This window comes from Ptiloglossa arizonensis, chromosome 12 (assembly GCF_051014685.1).
Source record: "Ptiloglossa arizonensis isolate GNS036 chromosome 12, iyPtiAriz1_principal, whole genome shotgun sequence".
Lineage (NCBI taxonomy): Eukaryota > Metazoa > Arthropoda > Insecta > Hymenoptera > Colletidae > Ptiloglossa > Ptiloglossa arizonensis.
Genome location: NC_135059.1, coordinates 4478323 through 4501633, shown reverse-complemented (window position 1 = coordinate 4501633; position 23311 = coordinate 4478323). Strand labels below are relative to the sequence as shown.

Genomic DNA, 23311 nt, shown 5'->3' with positions numbered 1-23311 from the left:
TCGCGTGGTACGGTTCCCCGCGATTGTTAAATTGGAGAGCATTCATAATTGTAACAAGACGAGTGCGGACGCTACCCAATATTGCTCGCCGGATATCGAATATTGGCACCGCGTGTTAATTTAAATTTTTATCGGGCAACGTTCGCCCCGCGCGGTTGTAACTGTTGCACGAAACTTGTTCGCAAATGATAACCTCCGGGGAGGGTGGTGAGTATCGAATATTCGCCGCAGCATTTTTGAACGTTGCACGTTTCTCGATCCAGGTCCTCGGATTCAAAGACACGTACATATGGCTCAAAGACGACAATTCCGGTCAGAAGAAACGTGGTGGACTTTGGTCGACCAAAGCGCTCAATTCCAGCGCCAAGGTAATCGTATTTGCGTATACATTTAACGTTCCTCGGAAAGAAAAGTTACGAGCCCGGTACAGAAACGATTGCAAACGTATCTGCTTCCAAGAAAGATTCCGAACCTTCGCGATTCTTTTCGTGCTATACGTAAAAGACCCGATCCGAGCTAATAATTTCCTTCTTATTCGGAGTTCCGTTTGCCATGTCGCGATTAGATAAATTTCACGGTGCAAGGATCCTATTGACTCTTGACACGATTCTTCTTCCGGAAAGATTATTTGGGCGGATCAGCAAAAGGTGATCGAGCGACACAAACGCGATCACGTGCCACTGGCGAGCTTGGTTACGGAGAAGACTCTGATAAGGGAGAAAAGGCTCGAAGTGGATCAGTATCGCTTGAACGGTATAGAGAACGATCAGGATTTGGAGGAATTTTGGACCAACGATCTCGATGACCCCAAATTGATGTTCAACGACGAACTCTGGGATCAGGAATGGTATCTGGTAATGAATATATTAGAACCGTACCTGTAACATTGCATCGCGTTTAAAAAGTGAAAATAACGAGTAACGTCGCTACGTGGAAGACTAGGGTAGAGAATCGATACGAAAGTAAATCGATATCCGGGTGATGTGGTCGATGTTAACGTGTTCGACGGTCGGTTTGGTTATCTTCCGATGAGACAAGGTCTCTTTATCAACTGCAGCAAGACACGAGGTCGAACAAAGCTCTACCGAAGCTCGACTTGAACGTTCTACCCCTCTATCGACTGGGGGTAACTGGTCGTGGCGTTAGGATCGCCGTTTTGGACGACGGGCTGGAGTACACGCACGAGGATTTGTGGAACAACTACGTGAGTCGTGACGAATTTAGCTTCCAATTGTCTTTCACGTCCGACAGATGACGAAACGAGTCAGTTAAAATCAACCCTTCGTATTCCTTGGCAGTATCTGACCCTGTTCCACCTATACAAACGTATCGGTCGAAATAATTGACGAATCACCTTCTCGAGTAATTTTACACGTAAACAAACTTTACCAAAAACTTTACAAGTAAAAAAAATTTCCGATTCTATGATTAGAATATTAAATTCTTGATATTAAATTGGGTCCACCGCAATTGTCGACGAACGTGATCCGTTAATTCTTTCGAGCAACTTCCATTGAAAATGTATCCGTCCCATATACTTCTGTGTTACAATTCAAGAGTAAAGATGTATCGACCGATATCGATTTCACCTGTTGTTCTTTCTGAAAATATATCGATCCAGGATCCGTACATCAGCTACGACGTGAACGAGGGCGACAACGATCCCCTGCCGCGGTACGATTTATCAGGTGAACGTTGCATTATTTAATACGAATCCGAGACTCCCTTTTTACTACCGCTTCCGTTCTAGTCCAAGTTAAACGCAGTTCTTAAGTCTCGTTGGCTTCTAAAGCTCTCGGGCACGGAGGTTCTCGACATTAAAAACTACTTAAAAATGCATAACTGACCGAGTGCTCGCTACCCCTCTGCTTTCCTCTTTACGCTTACCAGTCTCGCGTAAATATTACACGTTACTCCCCGAGTCGTAATACTCGAGTCGGTTGCTCGATAAATTTCGTCGTTCGATGAGAAACTGAGCTATTGGATTCGTCGTTTGATTTTTTTCTAAAACAGTACTACTGTTTGATGAACGTGAGCCAAGTTTCGTGTGGGTCTGTCGACTCGTTTATATACTTACGATTGTTCAAAGTTCAAGTGGCGTAGTATTTTTCCAGAAGAAACGACAAAACTTATCGAGTAACCTAGTTTCTACTTCTTCGAGGCCTCGATAAGGACAATTCGATAGCGTTTCTTCACACTATGCATACCCTCCAGGTATGAACGGCCACGGGACAAGGTGCGCCGGTGAAATAGCGATGGAAGCGAACAACCGGAAGTGCGGTGTTGGGATCGCGTTCGAGGCCTCCATTGGCGGGATCAAGCTCCTCGACGGTGTGGTGAACGATCGTGTCGAGGGAGAGGCGCTGGGCTATAAACCGGAAACGGTAGACATCTACACCGCCTCTTGGGGACCGGCCGACAACGGGAGAAGTTTGGAGGGGCCCGGGAGACTTGCCACGGAGGCGCTCGAGCGGGGAGTCACGATGGTCTGTATACAGGATGTTTCAGAAATACACGTTTATAGTTCAGGAGATACGTACACAGATCGTATGTTCTTTGTTACGGTGTAACGATAAAATACAAAGTCGCAGAAAAGTGCGATTACTTTAATAGCTTCGACGTTAAAGTATAGTTCAATGTTTTATATTCGATATAAAATATAGAGAATAACGCGCTTCGGTACAGGCGCGTTGTACAATTTCAATATTTACCCCAAAAATATTTCTATCAAATTATACTTCTTTTTAAATAAATACTTGTAAATAAATATTTATACGAATATAGAACTTATAATTATATTTATACTTACACTTATGTTTTTAAATATGATACTTATAGACATAAGAATGATATTTATAAGTGTTATATTTATAAGTATAAGCATAAATATAAATACTTATTTATTTTTAGCGTGTTTACTTTTTATTATTTGTATAGTTTATTATATTTAATTTTTAACTTATTTATTGGTATTTATATTTATTTATAAGTATAACCAAGATTATACTTATAAGAGTTATAAGTATAACTAAGATTCCAAAATGAGCTAGGAAAAACCCACAAAGTAAACGTTTTCCATAGAAGGAAAATGCTAATAACTGATAATAGGTGCGCCCTTTGGTCACCAAAGTCCTATATCAAGATACTTGAAACCAGAACTTGATCAACGACCATCAGAACGATCGGTACCACTGTCGATCTGTCTATACTAAAGTTATTCGTATTCAAACTCGATTGATTTAATTGAACATTCATTCGCGATTAATTTCGCAACACGAAACGAAGCGATACCTGAAAGTATCTTCCATCCAGTTGCTCGAAAGAGCAACCATTATTTTCGCACCGCAAACCACGTTATTCTAGATACACAGGATTGATAGAAACTCTCGAAAACGAAGCTTCGGATGAAAATCGTGTATATTTCATATTTTCTCCTTATTCTTTCGAGTAGAATTACCACTCGATCAGTTGTGCTAGGATTTTTCATCTACCCTGTATAGGTATACCACCGCCTAGACATCGCGGCGACATGTATATAACGATTGCAGTCAATGACGAGTACGATCGTACAATTTAAGTGGCACAATATTCTTTTTTAAATCGACAAACTAATGTTCGAACATCGAATATGGAATCAATTGGTACAGAATATAAGACTATAAAGAACCGATTTCTTTTCGGTTGAAAAATAAGAATTTTAACGCGCACTAGACTATGTCAAGTTAAACAGTATCGTAGCATACATTTGTCGGGTCGAAATTGAATTATTTCCAACGAGCAAGCGCGAATATTAGTAGTTCAAAGGTGCTGAATAATTATAAACCTAGCATTTTCCTCCTCTCGATGGCCTGTACATAAAATACATTAACAATTGTATAGTCGAGGAAATAATGTGCTCGATTGGTCGATATGTTGCAAACTGATGAAATTTTACAAGTGTGTAAATCGCCCGCCCTTGAATGTGCGTACATTGCCCAATTTAAATCGACCAGTTTAACGACACGAATACGTTCTCGTAAAATAAACTGTAATTAAATAAGTTTATCCAAAGTTCTTTAATATACCCGTCGTGTCCTACTCCGCGTCATTAATTATTTTTAATGTATTTAATGAACAATTGTTACTTTCCATGCTTAAAAACATTACGAAACACGTTTTAACATCGAGTATCGATCAAAATTAATTTCTATAAGTTTCTTAATTAATTGCAATACATAAATAAGATGCACATTGTTCGATTAATATTGGGAACATGAATAAATGTTATTAACAATCGCGGAAACGAACAAACATTCACCGAAACAGTTCGCCTTCGAAGATTTTGCAATATTTTGATGTTTATTCATCGTAATTCTTAACAATCGTCGTAGGACCATAGCTTAAACAATTATTAACAATGTACTAGTATGAATAATGGCTAAAAAGCCATCAATTTCTTGAAATATTCGTTAGACCGAACAAAGACAATCGAAGTAGCCGTAAGATAAAATAAATGTTTGTATGTATGCAAATATATTCTGAACGCGCTATTACAGACCCCTGTAACGTGGTAATTACATGTGTTGCCATCTATTGGAGAAAGGGTTAAACTACACTTAAGGGGTGAAAACACCTGGTGGCAAAACGCTCAAGTTTGTCGAAGAATTGTTCTGACTTTCATCAATAGATGGCGCCAGCGATAGGGAATGTCGTTCGAAAGTAGATACTTATCTCTAATGTCGGTAAATAATACTTATGGAGCCATCTATTGATGAAAGACAAAACAATTCTTCGACAAACTTGAGCGTTTTGCCACCAGGTGTTTTCATCCCTGAAGTGTAGTTTAACCCTTTCCCCAATAGATGGCAACCCATGTAATTACCATGTTACAGGGATTTGTAATTGCACGTTCAGAATATATTTGCATACATACAAACTGTAATTTCGATATGTAGAGAAATATTCATTTATTTTATCGCACGGTTACTTCGATTATCTTTGCACTATCTAACGAATAATTCAACAAATTCATAGCTTTTTAGCCATTATTTATATCGGGACATTGTTAATAATAGTTCAACCTACGGTCCAACGACGGTTGTTAATAATTATAATAAATAAACTTCAAGATATTGCGAAATCTTCGAAGACGAACGGTTTCGGTGATTGTTTATTTATTTCCGCGATTATTGTTAACATTTACGCATCTTCCCAATATTGATCGAACAATGTGCATCTTATTTATGTATTGCAATTAATTAAGAAACTTATAGAAATTAATTTTGATCGAGACTCGATGTTAAAATGTATTTCGTAAAGTTTTATCGCATGGAAAGTAACAATTGTTTATTAGATACATTAATTTAACATTTGTTTAATTCTTATAATTTACACAATACGCGTAGAAGTGGTATCCTGCGCGAGCAAAGAATATTTCAATAAAATGATATTTTAAGCCATTATTTATATAAGCACATTATTAATAATTGTTTAATCTACGGACCTACGATGCTTGTTAATAATTATGATAAATAAAGTTCAAGATATTGCGAAATCTGCGAAAGCGAACCTTTTCGGTGGATATTAGTTCATTTCCGCGATTGTTACTAATATTTATATGTGTTCCCAATATTAATCGAACAATGTGCATCTTACTTATACACCACAAATGATTAAGAAACTTTATGACATTAATTTTGATCGAGCTTCGATGTTAAAACGTATTTCATAAAGTTTTAAAGCATTGTTTATTTGGGTCATGAATTTGACGTGTGTTTAATTCTTATAACAATATACAACGTATATTATGCGTTGTTATACGTAATATACGTATATACAATACACGTAGGAGTTGTATTTTTTACTCAAAAGTGTTGAAATTCTATTAATCACTTTTCTAGATAGAAAAATTATCATGATAGAGACTTGTGAGTCGATAATCGATATGTCTAACCTCGATTTCGAGGTATTAAAAATTTGTTTAAATGTATAAAGGTAGGCTAGAATGCAGGGAAATTACATTATGCTGATTTCGTTTAATTTTAAATTTATCCGATAGATGATACGTACCAAAGTTTGTACAGGAATATTCATTTATTTTATCGCACGGTAGGGAATATCATTCAAACGGAATTATTTATATGCGGTATCGGTAAATGTTGGTAAATCGTAATCACTTGGGTTGCCATCTATTGGAGAAAGGGTTATACTACACTTAAAGGATGAAAACACCTGGCGGCAAAACGCTCAAGTTTGTCGAAGAATTGTTTTGTCTTTCATCAATAGATGGCTCCACAAGTATTATTTACCGACATTAGAGATAAGTATCTGCTTTCAAACGATATTCCCTATCGCTGGCGCCATCTATTGATAGAAGTCAGAACAATTCTTCGACAAACTTGAGCGTTTTGCCGCCAGGTGTTTTCACCCCTCAAGTGTAGTTTAACCCTTTCTCCAATAGATGGCAACACATGTAATTACCACGTTACAGGGGTCTGTAATAGCGCGTTCAGAATATATTTGCATACATACAAACATTTATTTTATCTTACGGCTACTTCGATTGTCTTTGTTCGGTCTAACGAATATTTCAAGAAATTGATGGCTCTTTAGCCATTATTTATACTAGAACATTTTTAATAATTGTTTAATTTATGGTCCTACGACGGTTGTTAGTTATTATAATGAATAAACATCAAGATATTGCGAAATCTGCGAAGGCAAACGGTTTCGGTGAACGTTTCTTCATTTCCACGATTGTTACGAACATTTATGCTTGTTCCCAATATTGATCGAAGACTGTTCATCTTATTTATGCATCACAAATGATTATGAAACTTATAGAAATTGATTTTGATCGAGCTTTGAAGTAAAGAGATGTTTCGTAAAGTTTTAAAATATGGAAAGTAATAATTGTCTATTAGATATATCAATTTAACATTTGATTGATACTTGAAAAATCGAAATGCATACCTCCTTGGCGACAGTAATCTCCTGATACCAAGGGTTGAAATTCAGGCATAAATTTTAGAAAATGTTCGATATTGGGACTCTTGTTTTTCCATGCTTATTTTTTTTGTCACTGCTTCGTTTATTTCCTTTGTTACTGTATGACATGTATTCAACCATTTCCAATTTTCAATTTGTCTCTCTTAGGTAGGCACATCGACGAACGAAGAAAGAAGAAAGAAGAAAGAAGAAGGAAGAAAAAAAAAAAGAAGAAAGAAGTGGACACTCTCATCGCAGCCGCCGCGGGATCTTTAGTTTTAAACATAGATTAAGTTAGTTTTAAGGCCACCATGTACGAACATCTGTACTCTGCCGAGCAATTATCCAATCTTTAGCTTATTGTTGCTCGCTTCCTCGTCTGACAGTCCGGCCACCTCTGCTTGTTGCATAAGCAAGTGACCGGCCGTGTAGCTGGTCCGAACGGTCTATCGCCGTCTCTTGAGAGAGAACATGCTGCGAACAAAGGGGCAGGTATTTTTGCCGGTCCCTGCGGAAGCCCTTGTTCCATAAAACCCTCTCTTCCCACTAGGTATAGGAAAAGTACGATTGGAAATAAGAATCAAATAGTTGGATTCAAATCTACGGTTCCGAATCGTTTTGTAACATTCCACTTTTTCACGAGTGTCTTGACAAATAATAAATCTAACGAAGAATCTGCTCGAGTAGTCAGAATATTTACTATCTCTCGCGTGGACCGTTATTCCCGAACGGAATAAAAAACAAAATCTACTAAGTAGATAGTCTACTAAGAAAAAAAAAGGAATATTACTCGTGGTTAGTGTCCAGAGGATCGTGGTTTATTAGACACCCCCGTAATGTCAGGGTCGCCAAACAATTGGTCGTAAATTGGTCGTTAAATTTGGAACGATCGAAGAAAATGTTCAGTGTCCACCTCGTGCCTCACCACGTGCTACTGCACGCCTTAGCATCGAGTTCTCTACTCTCTATGTTATAGAAAAATGTGGACAGAGTCGAGCAATTTTAACGTAGTTACAGGTCTTCGAAGACGGACTGAATTAATTTACACTCGACACGATTTTTACAATTAGTTTCTTCCAGAGATCAACTTCTCAACTCCGCGAGCATATTTTTGGTTCCCGTTGAATACACGATAGATTTTAAATGGCTTCGAAATAAAACTATCGAACAACAAAACGGACAATTTAAACATCTTTGATCTTAACTCGAAAACTAAGTCACATGGACATACTTTTGTACAATCTTTTTTTATTTATTTCAGTACGTAGTTTCACCTTCTGAAATATAGTCGTGCATTTCTAAATCACCCTACATGGAAAACAATACCCTCTTTATGTTCCACCAGGAACGAGGTCTGTACTAACAACGAGAACGATATCGAATCAATATTATCCGTACCAGCCGATAAATTATGAATTCAATAGAATTCTTTTGTCCGCTCTCGGTAATTATCGGTTGATAATAACGGTGGGTGTACACTGTAGGTAAAAATTCATGGTGCAAACTGGGTCAGGATACGGAGTAAGAAAATTGCATCGGAGGCTTTGTTTTCGAGGAAGTGCTCGTTTCTCGCGAAAGTTGCTCGGTTTGCTACCACGAAAAAGCATCTCGCGAAACTGTCTCGAAATCTCGAAAGTTTCCGTAGAAACGTGCGCAAAGACCAAACGTCGCGAAAAACTCGATGATTTGTATCACCGTTGCATATTCATCGGGATTTTCTTGGAATCTCCCGATTAGATCGGGTGTGTCGCGAAAATAATTCACGAAAGCTAATATTTGCTCTCGTTTACTCGATACGATAACGTTATTGATTTCATCGAGGATTTGTTTAGGGGCGCCGAGGTAAGGGAAGCATTTACGTGTGGGCTTCCGGAAACGGTGGTTCGAAATCGGACGATTGCGGATGCGACGGATACGTAGGAAGCATTTACACGATCGGTGTGGGATCAGCCAGCCAAACCGGAAGATTCCCATGGTACGGGGAAAGTTGCGCGGCAACAATGGCGACGACGTACAGCAGCGGTGCTTATCACGATCAGATGATAGTGAGTAGCGCATGGACGATAAATTTCATTGACGCCGTTCAAAGAGGGCACGGACATTGCTAATGCAACTAAATCATATAAGATCGATAACGGTGGGGATATACGCGAAGAATTTATTACAGTTGGAAACTTTGTCCGTGGAGAATCTTTTCGAGGGGCCATCCTTTACACGCGACGTGACTTTCGATTCTGAAAACTTGGAGCAGAGTGTTTCTACTTTGCGACTATTTTCTAATTCTACGTGGAATTAAGTACTTTAAATCTGTACGAAAATGTACAAGAGTGTTCGGTAAATTAATTTTGTTTCGACTCAAAAATTAAGAAGGCGAGTAACAATATTGAAGAAACACCTTTGGTCCAAGTTATGGGAACTCGCGTACAATAATTCGGCTACGTGTCTCGGAAATATGAAATTTGCTAAATTGTCCCTAAATGCTTTTTGTACGCGCGTTGGTAATGCATCGATCGTCGTTCCAGGACCTTTAATGGTTTTAATGGCTCTCCGCTTACGTAATTATTCGTGCAATAATATCGAGATTCGGTTCGAAACAAACCAACCCAAATAATCTGTTATTCGAGGATAATAATGCGTGGCATTGGGAACGATTCGAGTGAAATAATTTCTGCTCGACTTCCGGATTGCGAAATAAACGTAACGCAGTTACCCTCGTTGCACGAACTAACTCGGTGAATTCCGTTTCCGTGCTTTCAGGCGACCACAGACCTAAGGAACACCTGCACAACGCGTCACACGGGCACCTCAGCGTCCGCCCCATTAGCTGCTGGAATACTGGCCCTGGCTTTGCAAGTAAAGTACGAGCACGCTCAATGATTACTCGAGAATCTACCCCCTCGGAACTTTCCTAACTCGGTCTTATCATACTTACGGCCCAGGCCGTCCAATTCGAAAGAAGAGTCATTAGATTTATCCGTTTCCTTCGTCAAAGAACCTACTTCCACGTAGCTTGCGAGTTTTCGAGCAATCTTAAAGACACCAAGAATTTTCCATCGGGCCGGAAAACCACATGGACGGAAACAAAGAGACGCGGACTGAAATTCTTTCGGTTGGCTGAACAATCTGTTCGTCGAGAAATTCGGTGATTCGTTTTTCATTCGCGAGAAACGAGTTTTCACCGAAAACTCGAAATGTCACCCCTGCGGTAAACGCTTCGCGAATAAATCCATCTCTGCGCGGGAAACGTAGCACCGGGACCCGATTAAAAAGTTATCGCTTCCAACGTCTCGAGAACATTTTCCACGTACAACGCGCACCCACGCGCAAGATTGCAAAACTTGGAAACAACGCTTCGTCCAAGTTGTTTTCGTTAACGTTCGGTTTACTCGCCTTCCGTTCACGCGACCTACGAATACCATTATGAAATGTTCCAAAGGACTTGCACGTTTACGAAACGGAGCAATTATTTTACCGCGATGATTTCGGGCAGTCGAGATTAATATACTCGTTGTTATCGAAGCGCCAACCTGACGTGGAGGGACGTGCAGCATCTCGTCGTGTGGACCTCGGAGTACAGCCCCCTCAGGTGAGACCGTTGCTTCGATGTTGTCTAATTAATCATATTCATTTCGACGAAACGTAATTCTGTTTAAGCATCCTTGAAATTTCCATCGAATCCAATTCCCTTGAGAATTTCAGAGAGAAAATATATGTTCATAATGATACAATCGGATCTTGAGTAAACGAACACGAAGGGATAGGTTACATTAAAAAATAACACACGTTCCTGAAACGGAAGTTGTTCATTTTGGATTTAAAAAATTGATTTCTTTTTTTTTGTACCTACTCTTTTTAAGAAACTATCATCTTGAGAATATGTATTGTAAATTCTGATGCAATACTCGACAAATTGACGAGACGCTGATCGAAGCAATATTCTCGATAATTGTAAATTATTCACTTCAGGGTGATTCACTCCATATATATGGACTAATGTACGGTTAGTTCGTAATGCTCTCGTAAAAGCACGTGTAGCAGGTATTACAATAATGGTAAAAGTTCAGATGCTTAGACTTCCAAAGTGACGCGAACTTTCTTCGTAAAAGTCTAACCAATAGAGCGGGTAATGTTTCCCTTTAAAATAATTTTTCGTTCACGACGATACGAAGCATCATTTTTACATACGATACGGAACCAATCGTCGTTAATCCTCCTGTCGATGAAATTATTTTTCCTTTCTCTTTCGTCCCAAGATTTTCCTGCTTCTTTTTCCACTTCCTTCGACCAATAGAAATTCAAGTTTCTTTCATTGTCCAATGTATATTCGTAAGATTAAAACCAACGAATCGGCTTGGATTTCCCGATGAAAATCAGTTCAAACTTGACCTCGTTCGAACTCGCCCGTATTTACGGAATTCATAAACGATTCGAATTACACGTAATTGAACACTGCCCGAATAAGATTGCGTGTACGCTAATTTTCACTGAAAAACATTCGTCAATTCATCGATAACACTTTCGAAAAGGTAGAATGATTCGTCCGATCGTGTTTCACGTGCTTGCACCTACCTCAAAGGCCCAGCAGACACCGCCTCCATTAATTACGTTTGAACGGATTAAGATACGTTCAATCAACGCATCCACGCGGAGTACTTCCACGTGAACTGCCAATTTGACACCGGAGTGCAAGCTCCAGTCATCCCTTTTGGTGTAGGCGAGACCTTCCGAAATCTGTAACGAAACCTGTCTCTGCAGGTCGGTACTCAAGTTGGTTAACACAGCTCGCGATGTATTTGTCATCTTAAGCTTTTCGCTACCTGCTCAAATTAATAGTCGTAATTGGAAACGAACCAATGGAACAAAGAAACAACCACTTGACCACGGTCACGACTTTTACTTTCCACTACGTACGATACGATACAAATCAATACTTTCCCTCTCGCTTTTCATCGCTACTCGTCGTTCTCTTCTCTGTTTTTGAGCAAGTTCAACAACTCATCGTCTTTTCCCAGTTTCGTACATTCCGCTGCGACAAGCCAGTTGCACAGACCGCTCGCAGTAACCACAATGCATAAAAGCTCTTACAAATGGTGCATTATAATGCGACAACTCTCCATTGAGAGTTTTGCACCTCTTGGCATGGGTGGTCCGACTCGAATGCACAGGATCACTTCCTGAAGGATTTCGGTCTTCTTTTAAATACACTTTCAACTAATCTGCGCGTACACACTCTCGTAACATTTAATATTACTCAATGTACCACTCTCGAAGACATAAAGTATACCACTTTTATTCAATTTCACTCGAAAGTTCACAAATTTTTCAAGTCCTCGTACAACACACAGGGTAAATTAAGCGGACACTGTCGATATATGCATACAATCATTTGCACACGATAGTCTCGTACCTCGTTTCGTAAACAAATCACTCTAATTGACACATGCACTCTTCCTTATATTATACACAGCCATTTTCCTTCACATTGTTGATCCAATGGATGTTCACTCGTTAGAACTTGCGTGACTTTCGTGGAAACTGTGCTGCACACGTTCAAACACGCATAATGCACTATTCTCTGAATGAGAATTCAACAATCGCTCATCATAAAAGGGTACAGCGATGAATGAAAAAATTGTGAACTTTGTTAGTGGAGCAAATTCGAGGCTTCGATTGAAGTCTTTGAATGAAGAAAACAATTGAATATAGCGAACGAGAGACACGACATCGAAGAACTAGCGAGTTTGCATCTGAATGGGCCTTCGTCGGCCAAAATATTTGACAGTGAGTCTGCGACGCGTACATTTGCTAGGAAATAAATAGGTCACAGCACTTTCGGGAACTTGAACCGGCTGCTCGTCCATCTTAAATGCTGTAGATCCCAGGAAGCAATCGAGGTAACCTCGAAAAGAAAAGTATCATCGGAAACAATGTTTCCATGTAGTTCTAACGTTTCAATTAGCTTACACTCAAAATTTCACCCGGGATTGAAGTTCGCGTTACATTATTGCGTGTTGAAAATAGTTCAACGTTATGGGGTCGATTAGAGAAATTTGTACAAACAGGGAGCAATTAGCGTGCACATCCTAAGTACCGAAGAATTAAATTAACCTACGTACTTGCATAGTACATCGTAAGAAATGAATTCTTCTGTTCGAAACGTTAACGAAAAATGAATTTCCCAAGTGAGTGAACTACATCCGCTTAATTTATCCTGTTTTGAACGCACAAAATATGTGTATATACAATATATACGTATATTGAATAACTTCGGTTATTTCAAATTAATATATGCAATTAATATATCAATTAATTAATATATCAAATTATACATGCAAATCAAATTGAAATAACCGAAGCTCCATCGATGTAAACGCTTCTTCTATTGATTTCTATATACATAGAAGCCGGTAATTCAACCTTTAGACTATCGAACGAAAGAATACTTAATTATTTTCAATTATTTCAAAGATTCTTCGTTAAAATTAAAATTACGGTATTCTCGAATACGGTTCACTCGTTTCGGTAGCTTCGACTTTTGGATACTTTTCGTGCGGACGGTTCTCGTTGCTTCGATTCGAACATTTTGACAGATTTTTCGTCTCTGGAAGAGCTTTTCCTCTGTTCGTCGAGCCTCGGAGAAAGCTTTCTCGCGAGAGAAGGAAGTCGATCGTGAATTCTCGTCGCCGGGCATCGCGAATCACGCTGAATTAAAGCATCCCTTCGTTCTTGTTCACTCTACGACCGATGGGAAATGTAGGTCGTGTCGTTTCAACGAGAAACAGTAATTGAGGTGAAACGAACGGGAAGATCTCTGCCTCTCTATGGTAAAAATAACACGCGGACGATCGTCCGTTAGGGTCGTCACGTGTTCGTATCACTCGAGAAACGAGCTTTCCACTTTTCTCCCTTATCCGGATTCTTTCCGTACAACCGTGTTGTGTATTTGGAAAGTTAGGCAGTCACGGATACCGGTTAACACGCGCGGCGTCCAGTTCCTCGCTCTGCTAATGAAATCATTTAATCAGTACGAGTGGCGACGATCAAATGGATTGTAAGTGTACACTGTGCATTCTATAACTCTTCCGTGACAAATTGCAGTCGCAGTTTTAGTTGATTCTTTCGCGTTTTATTCTCCATCGAAGAGCACATCGCCGAAAAATATCGTGGGAAATTCACTTTTTATCCAATTTCAATCTCGATATATCCGAATTTAATTTTGTTCAATTACGATTCGTTACAAACCTTTCCTAAGAGAAGGAAAAATTTCAGAAATAAACGTTCCTAGTAGGCTGAGACAGATTTATTAAGAATATTCAGTAGTCGTCGATGAAATCAAGAAACCCAGGTAACTATATTTTTATCCTTCGTACAGTATTTTTCGAATAAAATGCTTCGCAAGCGACAAAGTTTCTTTTATTTCGTTACGGATCGTTCAATTATCTTCCAAAATTTTACGGTGAAACTTCCGTCGAAGCAATGAATCGAGATCGAAATTGATCGAGCGTATTAGTAAACGAGAAACATTTTGAAGGAAAAGTGCGATTCGAAAGAGGAACGAAGTTAAATGAACCGCGCGTCCCTAAGCAGGACGTGGGTTTCCCCCTCTGCGCGCAAAGAGGGATTACTCCGTAATTCGGGTGAAACCGTTTCATTTTACACCGGTCGTTCTTCCTTTCGCGCCAGTAAACCGTAATTGTGACAACTTTCAGGGAGAATCCAGGCTGGTTCAGAAATTCCGCAGGATTTTTGTTCAACTCGCGTTTCGGCTTTGGACTTATGAACGCGTACGCGCTGGTCGCGGCGAGTTCCAATTGGACCACCGTGCCGGATAGAACCGTCTGCAAAGTGAACGTCTCGAGAATGTGAGTGAAAATTGCAACAATACACGTTTCAGTCGTCCGGAGAAAATTTCTTTTCAGTTATCGTTCAACGCGAATCGTTCATGCTCGATGAACGAAATTCTGTAGCAAGTATCCGTTGGATTTCTAGAACGCAATGTATGTAGATACGCGTTCGTTGATCGATAATATTGACACAGCTCTATCTGAACTCACCACACGCAGCCACCGCACACGTAGGATTTACCTCTCACGGTCCATTTGGATTACCACAGGTCGAACGTGATTCCCTGCGGTGCTTTAAACGACGAATATTTAAACAGCTTGCGATGCTTTATAACATTCCCCGCGGAAATACATTTTTTCGACTGTCTATACATATTCGATGTATTTATGTTTGAATATTGAGCGCGCAATAAACGAAAACAAAAATTCTCGAGCCGTGGACGAGTAACGATCGAAGTAATATTAGACGACATTGCGCAAAAGATTTTCGACGTTGACTCATTGGAATTAACAATCGTCATCTAAGAGCCACTCGTGATATTATTTTTTTATTTCTCGTTGTTCTGAAGTAACGGTATTCAGAAGATAAGTATTTGTTCGGTAAATAAAGCAGTAGAATGTATGGTATCGTGATATTTCGTTAGTCGTCCTTTCAATTCTTTTCAAATAAATTACACTCGAAGAAAACGTGAGGAAGAAATACGAATTATCCACAGATTGGACATCTTTTTGCGCAATTTCTTTCCATTTCTATATCAATTTATCGATAAAGTAATACAGATTGAGAGAATATTAATTATTCGTAGATAAGACGTTAGGAAAGTATTTATCGAATCTCGAGCTTGCATTTGAATCGAGCGTGCACGTTTTACGAAACACTGGCAGCAGCTGTGTAGTTTCGAGTCGTGTTTATGAAAAATTGCACGCTACAAATTCAAGAAAATGAAACGTACTATGCTTTTCCCAGCCTGTTTCGACGCTAAGGATGCTTTCAGTTTCTTGCAAAGAAACCCCGAGGCGACCCTTCGGTTGTCCTTGTTCCTTTAAAAAGCGCAGCAAAGCTCGGTGACTTTACGTCGTTAAATTCAACATGCCGAGGAGAGCACTTCATCCATTCGTTACAGCACCGTAAGGAAGGCAGTCGAAAAAGTGGAACGTCTCGAGGATTTTTCGTGCGTTTCCCCGCGCGTCAGTTGGCCGTTCGTTGAAAGACGGGTATCTCTTCCAACGACACGCCTTTTACTTCGAACGTGTGTCTACACTCACGAAAATTCATCTCTAGAAAAATTACCAAACATTACTATCAACAGCTTCGTAAAATTCCCAATCCGTGACGAACTAGACAATTTTACCCCTAAAATTGAAAACACGAGTAAAGAAATACGTACGTGTCTCTTAGATTGTAGTCTTCGACGTCATAATTCGAGAAGAAAAAACCAAAACCATTCTGAACGTTTGAGTAACATTTCTTGCGAGTATATTCAATAGTGTTTAATATATCTACTAAAATTGACCGTCGAAACGGAACACGGTTGACAGAGAATATTCCGGAGACTTTCAACCAGTTCTATCGACAAGGGGCGATTGCACACGAATGTAACTCGCGGTCAATGCACGTGTACGTATGAGTAAACGTGGCGTTCGATTTAGAATCGACAGGAGCCTGGCTTATGGAAATACGAGGCGGTTACGATTCGAGGCTGGCAACGAGTGTCGATCGACGGGGAATGAGATAACATTTTTGGAACACGTGGAGATCGAGGTCACCCTCGAGTACAATCTTCGCGGCGCTCTTCAGATGCATCTCACTGCACCCTCAGGTATGCTCTTCCCATTTCCAGTGGCTCGACGTGCTTTGAAGTTGCTCGTTGCCCGTGAACGTATCGCGGAATAAACGTCAAGACGAAGGAATATAACGCGGTATGCGCGTATTACGAACAGCCGGCCCAGGCAGATGAAAAAACCTGGTTAGAACTAATTCAAACTATGTCTACTAAAACGTAACTCGCGTAGACCGTTCTCGACCTAAATCCTTACACGCCCTTGTACCAATTCTCGCACTCTTTACCCTTTGCGCTGCGACTATGGCGAAGTCTTGAACCCTTGACTGATGAGCTAACGCGCTCCCCAAACGCCCTGCAGTCTTCAATTATTAAACGCAAACGCACACACACGGCCACTTTGTGCATCTGGTTTCGCGTCTTTCCTAACGTCCAAAACGTCGTGCAGTTTTTAGAATTCTATCAAACATTAAACACACTTACTCGACCTCGTCGGTATTCCATACTCTTGTCTTTAAACATGAGCCTCGCGTCGCGATGTTACGGAATAATAGCTGTAATCTCTTTGATCCAAAGATCGCAAATTACAATAACGAAACTTGCTCTCTGCGCATCGCTAAGGGAGATATTAAGCTTCGAATAATTAATCGTTCCATCGATATCCGAATCACGGATCTACGGATACGAAAGACCTTTAAACTCCAGTCTCCTGCGATTCCAAAGAAGTTTGCTCTTGGCTTGTTTTTCTTGCTGAAATTTAATCCAATTTCTTTTCGTACACCTGTCGCTCGTACACGATGCGAGGAAAAACCCAACTGATTGTTAAAGGCCATCGAGAACCCACTATTGCTACCGTACCCTTTTGGCTGGTTAACTTTCCTGAAGCTTTTAAGCCATATACGTTCAACCGGGCTACGGGCATGTTACGTTATAGCAAGAAATGACGGGTGGGGATCAACTGCAGTCGCGGGAATGCACCGTCGTACGGTTAGAGTTGCAGTTGCAGTGAAGCAATCTCGCGCGAAATGGCGATTACTACCGACGTTGCGCGACATCTTGCAAACACATGTTTGCTCCAACGATCAACGTGCGATTACCACGAGTGACATACACTGTAGCTCAAAAGTTTCGAGTACTCGTACATCTTTAAAATAAACGACATGCTTTTCTGTACGTACGTAAACGTTATACCAAGAATATTGGTATTCATATTGATCGTATCTGTATTTGGATATTTTAGATATCGGATTAAGACATTTTAAATATTCTTAACTATCCCTCGCTGTGAACTTCTTCGATATAGTGAACATTTATAAATAATTCTAACAACGGAAGGAGACTTGTTTAGAAAACAGCATCGAAGTCTAAATAACTAGATATTTGATGCGCCGAATGAGATATATTTGACGAAATGATCGAACTCGATACTCTGTTTCTTCGATGATAAGTAGTTTCTAAATTTATCGTGTTTTTTTTGTGAAAAATATTCACGATATTCGATTTTTCTCTTCTCTATCGTACCGAAATAATATCGTTCAAATACGAAGCTGTAAACTTTTTACAGATACAAATACAGGCTTATAAAAAAAGCCAACATTTGAGCAGCAGTCAAGTCACTGACGTGTAATTTAATTCTTGTTCTTGTTTTTCTTCCATAGTGTTCGTTCTCTCAAACAGTATCGAACGACTAGATAATAGTTTCAAACAAATTATCCTACCTCTCACTTTTTTCGCTTAGATTATTCCCCCGAGGGTTTTATTAAACTTGAGCAATACTAGATATCTGAATTTACTTAGTTCCAATTGCTGTATTATTGTCCAGTCAATTTGTTACACCCTTACGGAGATTTAAGTTTTGCGTCTACATTATAAATTAATCGCTTTTTTCGAACATCCATCTAATTCGATCCAGGTTTGAAATACGAAATCAAAATAATTACCGAAATACCGATAGTAAACCGTCTTTTCGTTCAACTGTTGCTAGTGGATTCATTGCCAAAACCAACCCAGCAAACTTTGCGTTAGATGTGACTAAAGTTTGACCGACTTTGGCTTTAGAGTGCTTTAACTCAAATTCTAGTAACGAGCTAAGGATCTTAACAAAGGTCGTATGGTAATAAATACACGACCCAGACAAATTGTTCAATACCGAATAATATTCAATACTAATCCGTTAGTAATTCGATTCTTCGGTAGTTTGTGTTGATATTCCTTTGCAATGATATTTCTATCGCTTTCGTAGTTTCACTTTTCAACAAATTAAGTAAATTTCAACGAGAAAAGTATGCGATGGTAATACTTCAATATGCATAAAATGCTGGATTTAAAAATTTCGTGCCGACGAACAGTTTGAAAGCTTCCATTATATTATTCTTTGGAAACTGTCTTTGATTTCTATAGAGACAGTTGTATGAATACGTTGAGAAATTTTCACAGAGTTATAAAACATACTTTTTGTTGCGTTTGATTTTTTATCGCGCCTTGTACATCTTTCCAAAGTTCGCTGCTAGCTGTGGAAGGCGTGCAATTTGCATACATGCATGTTCTACATTCAGTACCTACATTAGAATACCATGCTACAGGATCATTGCAAAATGCACGTGCAAGCAACGAGTTGGACATACCTGTGTACTCTAGATACACCGGTGTCAAAAGAACTTATCCATACTACCATAAGCGTGTTATTATTTATCATTGTACGATTACTTGATCATCGTTACATATAGTTGGAAAGATGGCATAGAAATATACATAAGTCACGTCTCGAACATATGTATGTATATGCTATATGCAGAACAACCGGAAAGACTCGAGCAAATGTGACCGGACCCCGCTTTAGAGAAAATGAAATATTTTCACCCACGGTATATGAAATCAGATCAAATTTATCACATCTGGTAGGCAATTAATTATCCGATAGATTGCAATGAAAATAAATACCAAAGCGTATCGACAGCATTTTACAGGTCTTTGTAAAAGATACAGATCTTTCTAATTGAAAGATCTCGACACGATTCGCAAATTTTTCCTATAAAGTTAAGATACTAAAAGACACATCCATTACAAAATAATTAAATATTTTCTTAAATAATTTGTATTATGTGCAGATATTCTTTGTCAAAGAGAAATTAATTTTTATGCTTTTCATAATGTTTTGTGTTCATGTTATTCGTATGATCTTCAAAAAATACTGAAACATAATTTACATTACTTTATTCTTCCCTTATTTCGTAGTATGCTTCTTTTTGAATTTTGTAAATATCATTTTTATTTCTTTCTTTTTTTTGTAAGCGTTTTCCCAAATCTTGGCAAGTTTGTCAAATTGTTCCGGTATTCTTCGCATAGATACAAACGCAAAATTAGTTTCATTCCAACTATGAAAGTTTCTCAATAAAATAACGATTGAAACATCTTACGCGTTTATCTGATGGTTGAAATTTGTTAACGATTCAAGTACCTGATATGCGCTCAAAGGTTTGCATGTCTCCACACCTCGAAACATTTATTTCGCGGCGTCGGTTATTGATCGCTACTAGTTACAAATTTTATATCGGCGAATAGCGTTGTCAGGGAAAAACGCCTAGGAAAATCTCCTGGAAATAACATTTTTACGATCAACACAGATGCATCTGAACGACGCGTCACCACTCCAAATCGATTTCACGTCGTGTCAACCGTTCCGAAGTAGTAGAATAGTTAGGAATCTGAATTTACGATCGCGGAGCCAAACAGTTTTTCAAGAGCAATTTAAGTGTAAATAATGATATAAAGTTTGCATTTGTACTCCTCCGAATCGTACAATTTCTGTGATATAAGCAACGCTTCTTCCTATTGAATAAAATTCATTGTATTTCGAATCGGTATTGTTCGACGAAGTCAATCGTAGCTAACAGTCTTTGTGAATATTTTCGAGCCACCGATTACAATATTTGAAATAAATTGTCCATTGTACGTATACAAAATATACAACTGTACACAAAAAGTTTACTATAATTTCGTAAACTTCAGAAATGAGTAATTTTCCATTCGAATACCTTGTACAATGATTGATCGTGCATACTTTCTGTCTTTCTGTTTTAGAAAGCTATCGTCTACTGTAAAATGCGAGAGGATCCGTAAAAGTACAATCTTAAAGGAAATTTAACTTCCTTCTCTCGGTGTGGTTCGCAGGTGCACTTAACTACTCTCTTGACTTCCACTTACTTATCGATTAGACAATTCCCTCCCATTCTTTGACTGTTCTCGAAAGAGTTGGGATCAGAGGAAAGCCGTGCACGTTATAAAAGAAAAAGTGAAAGATTGCGAGCGATTCTGCCGCAACAGCTTCAATCGGAATAATTCGAAGCGTGGGAGAGATTGGCTAGACCATTGCGCCTCGACGTTCAATTCCGTACACGTTCACGGACACCTGTTATATATTAATAGTTACCGTTGCGTGCATCGATGCAGCGGGGAATATTCGAAAAACGTCGAGGGCCACCGGGACCAGAAACAGAAGCACGCGATTCCACGTTTCCGCTTTCCAAAAGGAGAACCAGGCACAATTTCGTTCCCTGGTTTCCATTGAAGACGAAAAAAAAAATCAAATTCGCTCGAACGTGTTGGATCACGGCCGAATTAATTTCGATGTCTCTAATTGCTTCGCGTAATTACTATCTGCAGTAGTCCCTCGATTGTCCGATCCCCGAATTAAACGACCATCTAATTGTAAATCAAAAATCTCATTCGCTACAATAACGATACAATTCTAAAGGGCGCGAATTATCAATTTATCAACAATAATCAATTTATCAACTTGCTTTGCATCGTAAATCCAGAATCGAAACCTTTCGAATTGTATCACTAACACGGAAAACGAGTAACTTTCCAAAACATTAATGAATTGTATCGTCATTATTTTTCTGTTCAGGTTTCTATTCGATGTATTGTGTATCCAAAAATCGTGCGTATTATGCTAATAGATGTGTACAAATATACCTACCAGACCTCCGTGAGAAAATGAATCGAAAATATATGGAATGAAAATTTTTCATTCGAATCATTTACGAGAAATGTCCAAGATTCAACGAATATATTTGCATTTAAGTAAGACTTGTTCAACGTGTCTGTTCATTATCCTCTACTTCTACTTGTGTCAGTGGCAAGCATCGAAATCTTTGGTCGATGATATTATTTGTTTCAACTGCAAATAATTAAAAGACAATAATATCAATGAAAAACATCCCTAGGTAATTCCATACCAAGATCAATGTTTAAGAACACCGACGCAAGTAGATATAGCGAATAAAATACAGACGCATTAGTCAACTCGTATAGAACAGTTATATTCTATATTTTCGATTAACTTTTTCATTTTATGCTCACCGGACACTATAAATCTGCGTGGAATCGATAAAAATTAATCGGTACATTTATTTTCAAGGGACAAGGGTACAGATTCTGAAACCAAGAAAATTGGACAATTCGGCTGCTGGTTTCGAGAAATGGAAATTCATGTCCGTGGCATCCTGGGGAGAAGATCCACGTGGTGAATGGATTCTAGACATCCTCGACGAGGTGATTAATTTCTAAATTCGTCTACAGTTTCTTTCGTTATTCGTGATATTTTGATGCTCGATTTTCCCGTACGACGATCGAGAAAACAATTTGAATTTATTCAAGCTTATTAAACGTGTCACGTATCAGTGTTTGATTGCACTTATTTGTGCCAGAACAGATCGGTCCAACAGGGAATAACGGCACAATGGGAGCGTTTGCATTGATTCTACACGGAACAAGGGAAATGCCTCGGTATCGTGAAAACGGGCCGAGAATATATAATCAAGAGTACAATCGATTTCGAAAAACCGTAAGTGGATGTGTCATTTGTTGCGCTGCTTCCATCGTTTCGAAGCAAACGATTTCGGTGTATTGAAACTCGATCGCATATTGTAAATTTAATGTTAACTTTGTTATCGTTGTACTTTTTTCTCTCTAGAACAGTGTTTTCCAAGACAGAGCGTGTAATTCCTAGAGAGAAGTCTTACGATTCGTAAGTAAGTCGTGCAAAACAATTATCCACATAGAGAAATGTGACCCGTGAAATTTAGTTTGAACGAATTGAAATAAATTCAAGAAAATTTTATCTCTATTGGAAACCACTGCTCTGAAAGAAAATCGAGGGTAAGAAATTTCCCAATTATATTAAATAGTGTATAATACAAAGACTCGACCGTATCTCATCGCAGAACGAACCGTCTGACGCAAACGGACCAACAGACGACGTGCTCAAGGGGAAACACGAGAGTCTCGAGCCACGAGTTCTGAAAACAAACAACATTTATGAAAAACACTGGCTCGAGGAAGTTCTACAGGTGTAAATTGAAGAGTATTAATCGAACAACGAACGAAGCAAGGCTCGATCTTATGTATTTCATTCTACACGAAGTGGAAATAAATTGATGATTTTAAATCGAATTAAACAAGGCTTTAAAAGTGTGTACAACCTTTCTTAACAGCTTTCTTTAGTGACTGCCAAACGCTTGTGTTATTTTCTAAAAAAAAAAAACAATATTCAGATATTTTTGGTTCTTCGTTAACGTATTGACAACTGTCGACGTTTTCATATTTCCAGAGAGCCAATATTGCTAGGGAAACCACGTCTTCGTAATCATAGCAACTGCCTAACAATAAATTGATCCCAAGTTAATTAAGATAAAAAGTATATTAATTCCTTGGTTA

General features: G+C 38.9%; 1 protein-coding gene across 1 annotated transcript; it reads left to right on the top strand.

The window, feature by feature from the left end:
* The first annotated feature begins 815 nt into the window (after positions 1-815).
* On the top strand, positions 816-22959 carry LOC143153188 (neuroendocrine convertase 1). Its single transcript, XM_076324124.1, has 13 exons — positions 816-854; positions 1058-1204; positions 1622-1688; positions 2215-2486; positions 8799-9011; positions 9724-9824; positions 10487-10552; positions 14676-14817; positions 15828-15838; positions 16461-16630; positions 22014-22147; positions 22308-22439; positions 22819-22959. The coding sequence occupies exons 1-13, from the start codon at positions 816-818 to the stop codon at positions 22948-22950; spliced, it is 1626 nt and encodes a 541-aa protein (XP_076180239.1). The 3' UTR covers positions 22951-22959.
* Positions 22960-23311: the final 352 nt, after the last annotated feature.

Excerpts from the sequence above, each read along its gene's own strand:
- LOC143153188 (XM_076324124.1), top strand. The coding sequence starts at position 816 with ATGTTCAACGACGAACTCTGGGATCAGGAATGGTATCTG. Across the intron at positions 10,553-14,675 it reads TCGGAGTACAGCCCCCTCAG|GGAGAATCCAGGCTGGTTCA; the intron begins GTGAGACCGTTG and ends GACAACTTTCAG. Across the intron at positions 22,148-22,307 it reads TTCTAGACATCCTCGACGAG|ATCGGTCCAACAGGGAATAA; the intron begins GTGATTAATTTC and ends GTGCCAGAACAG.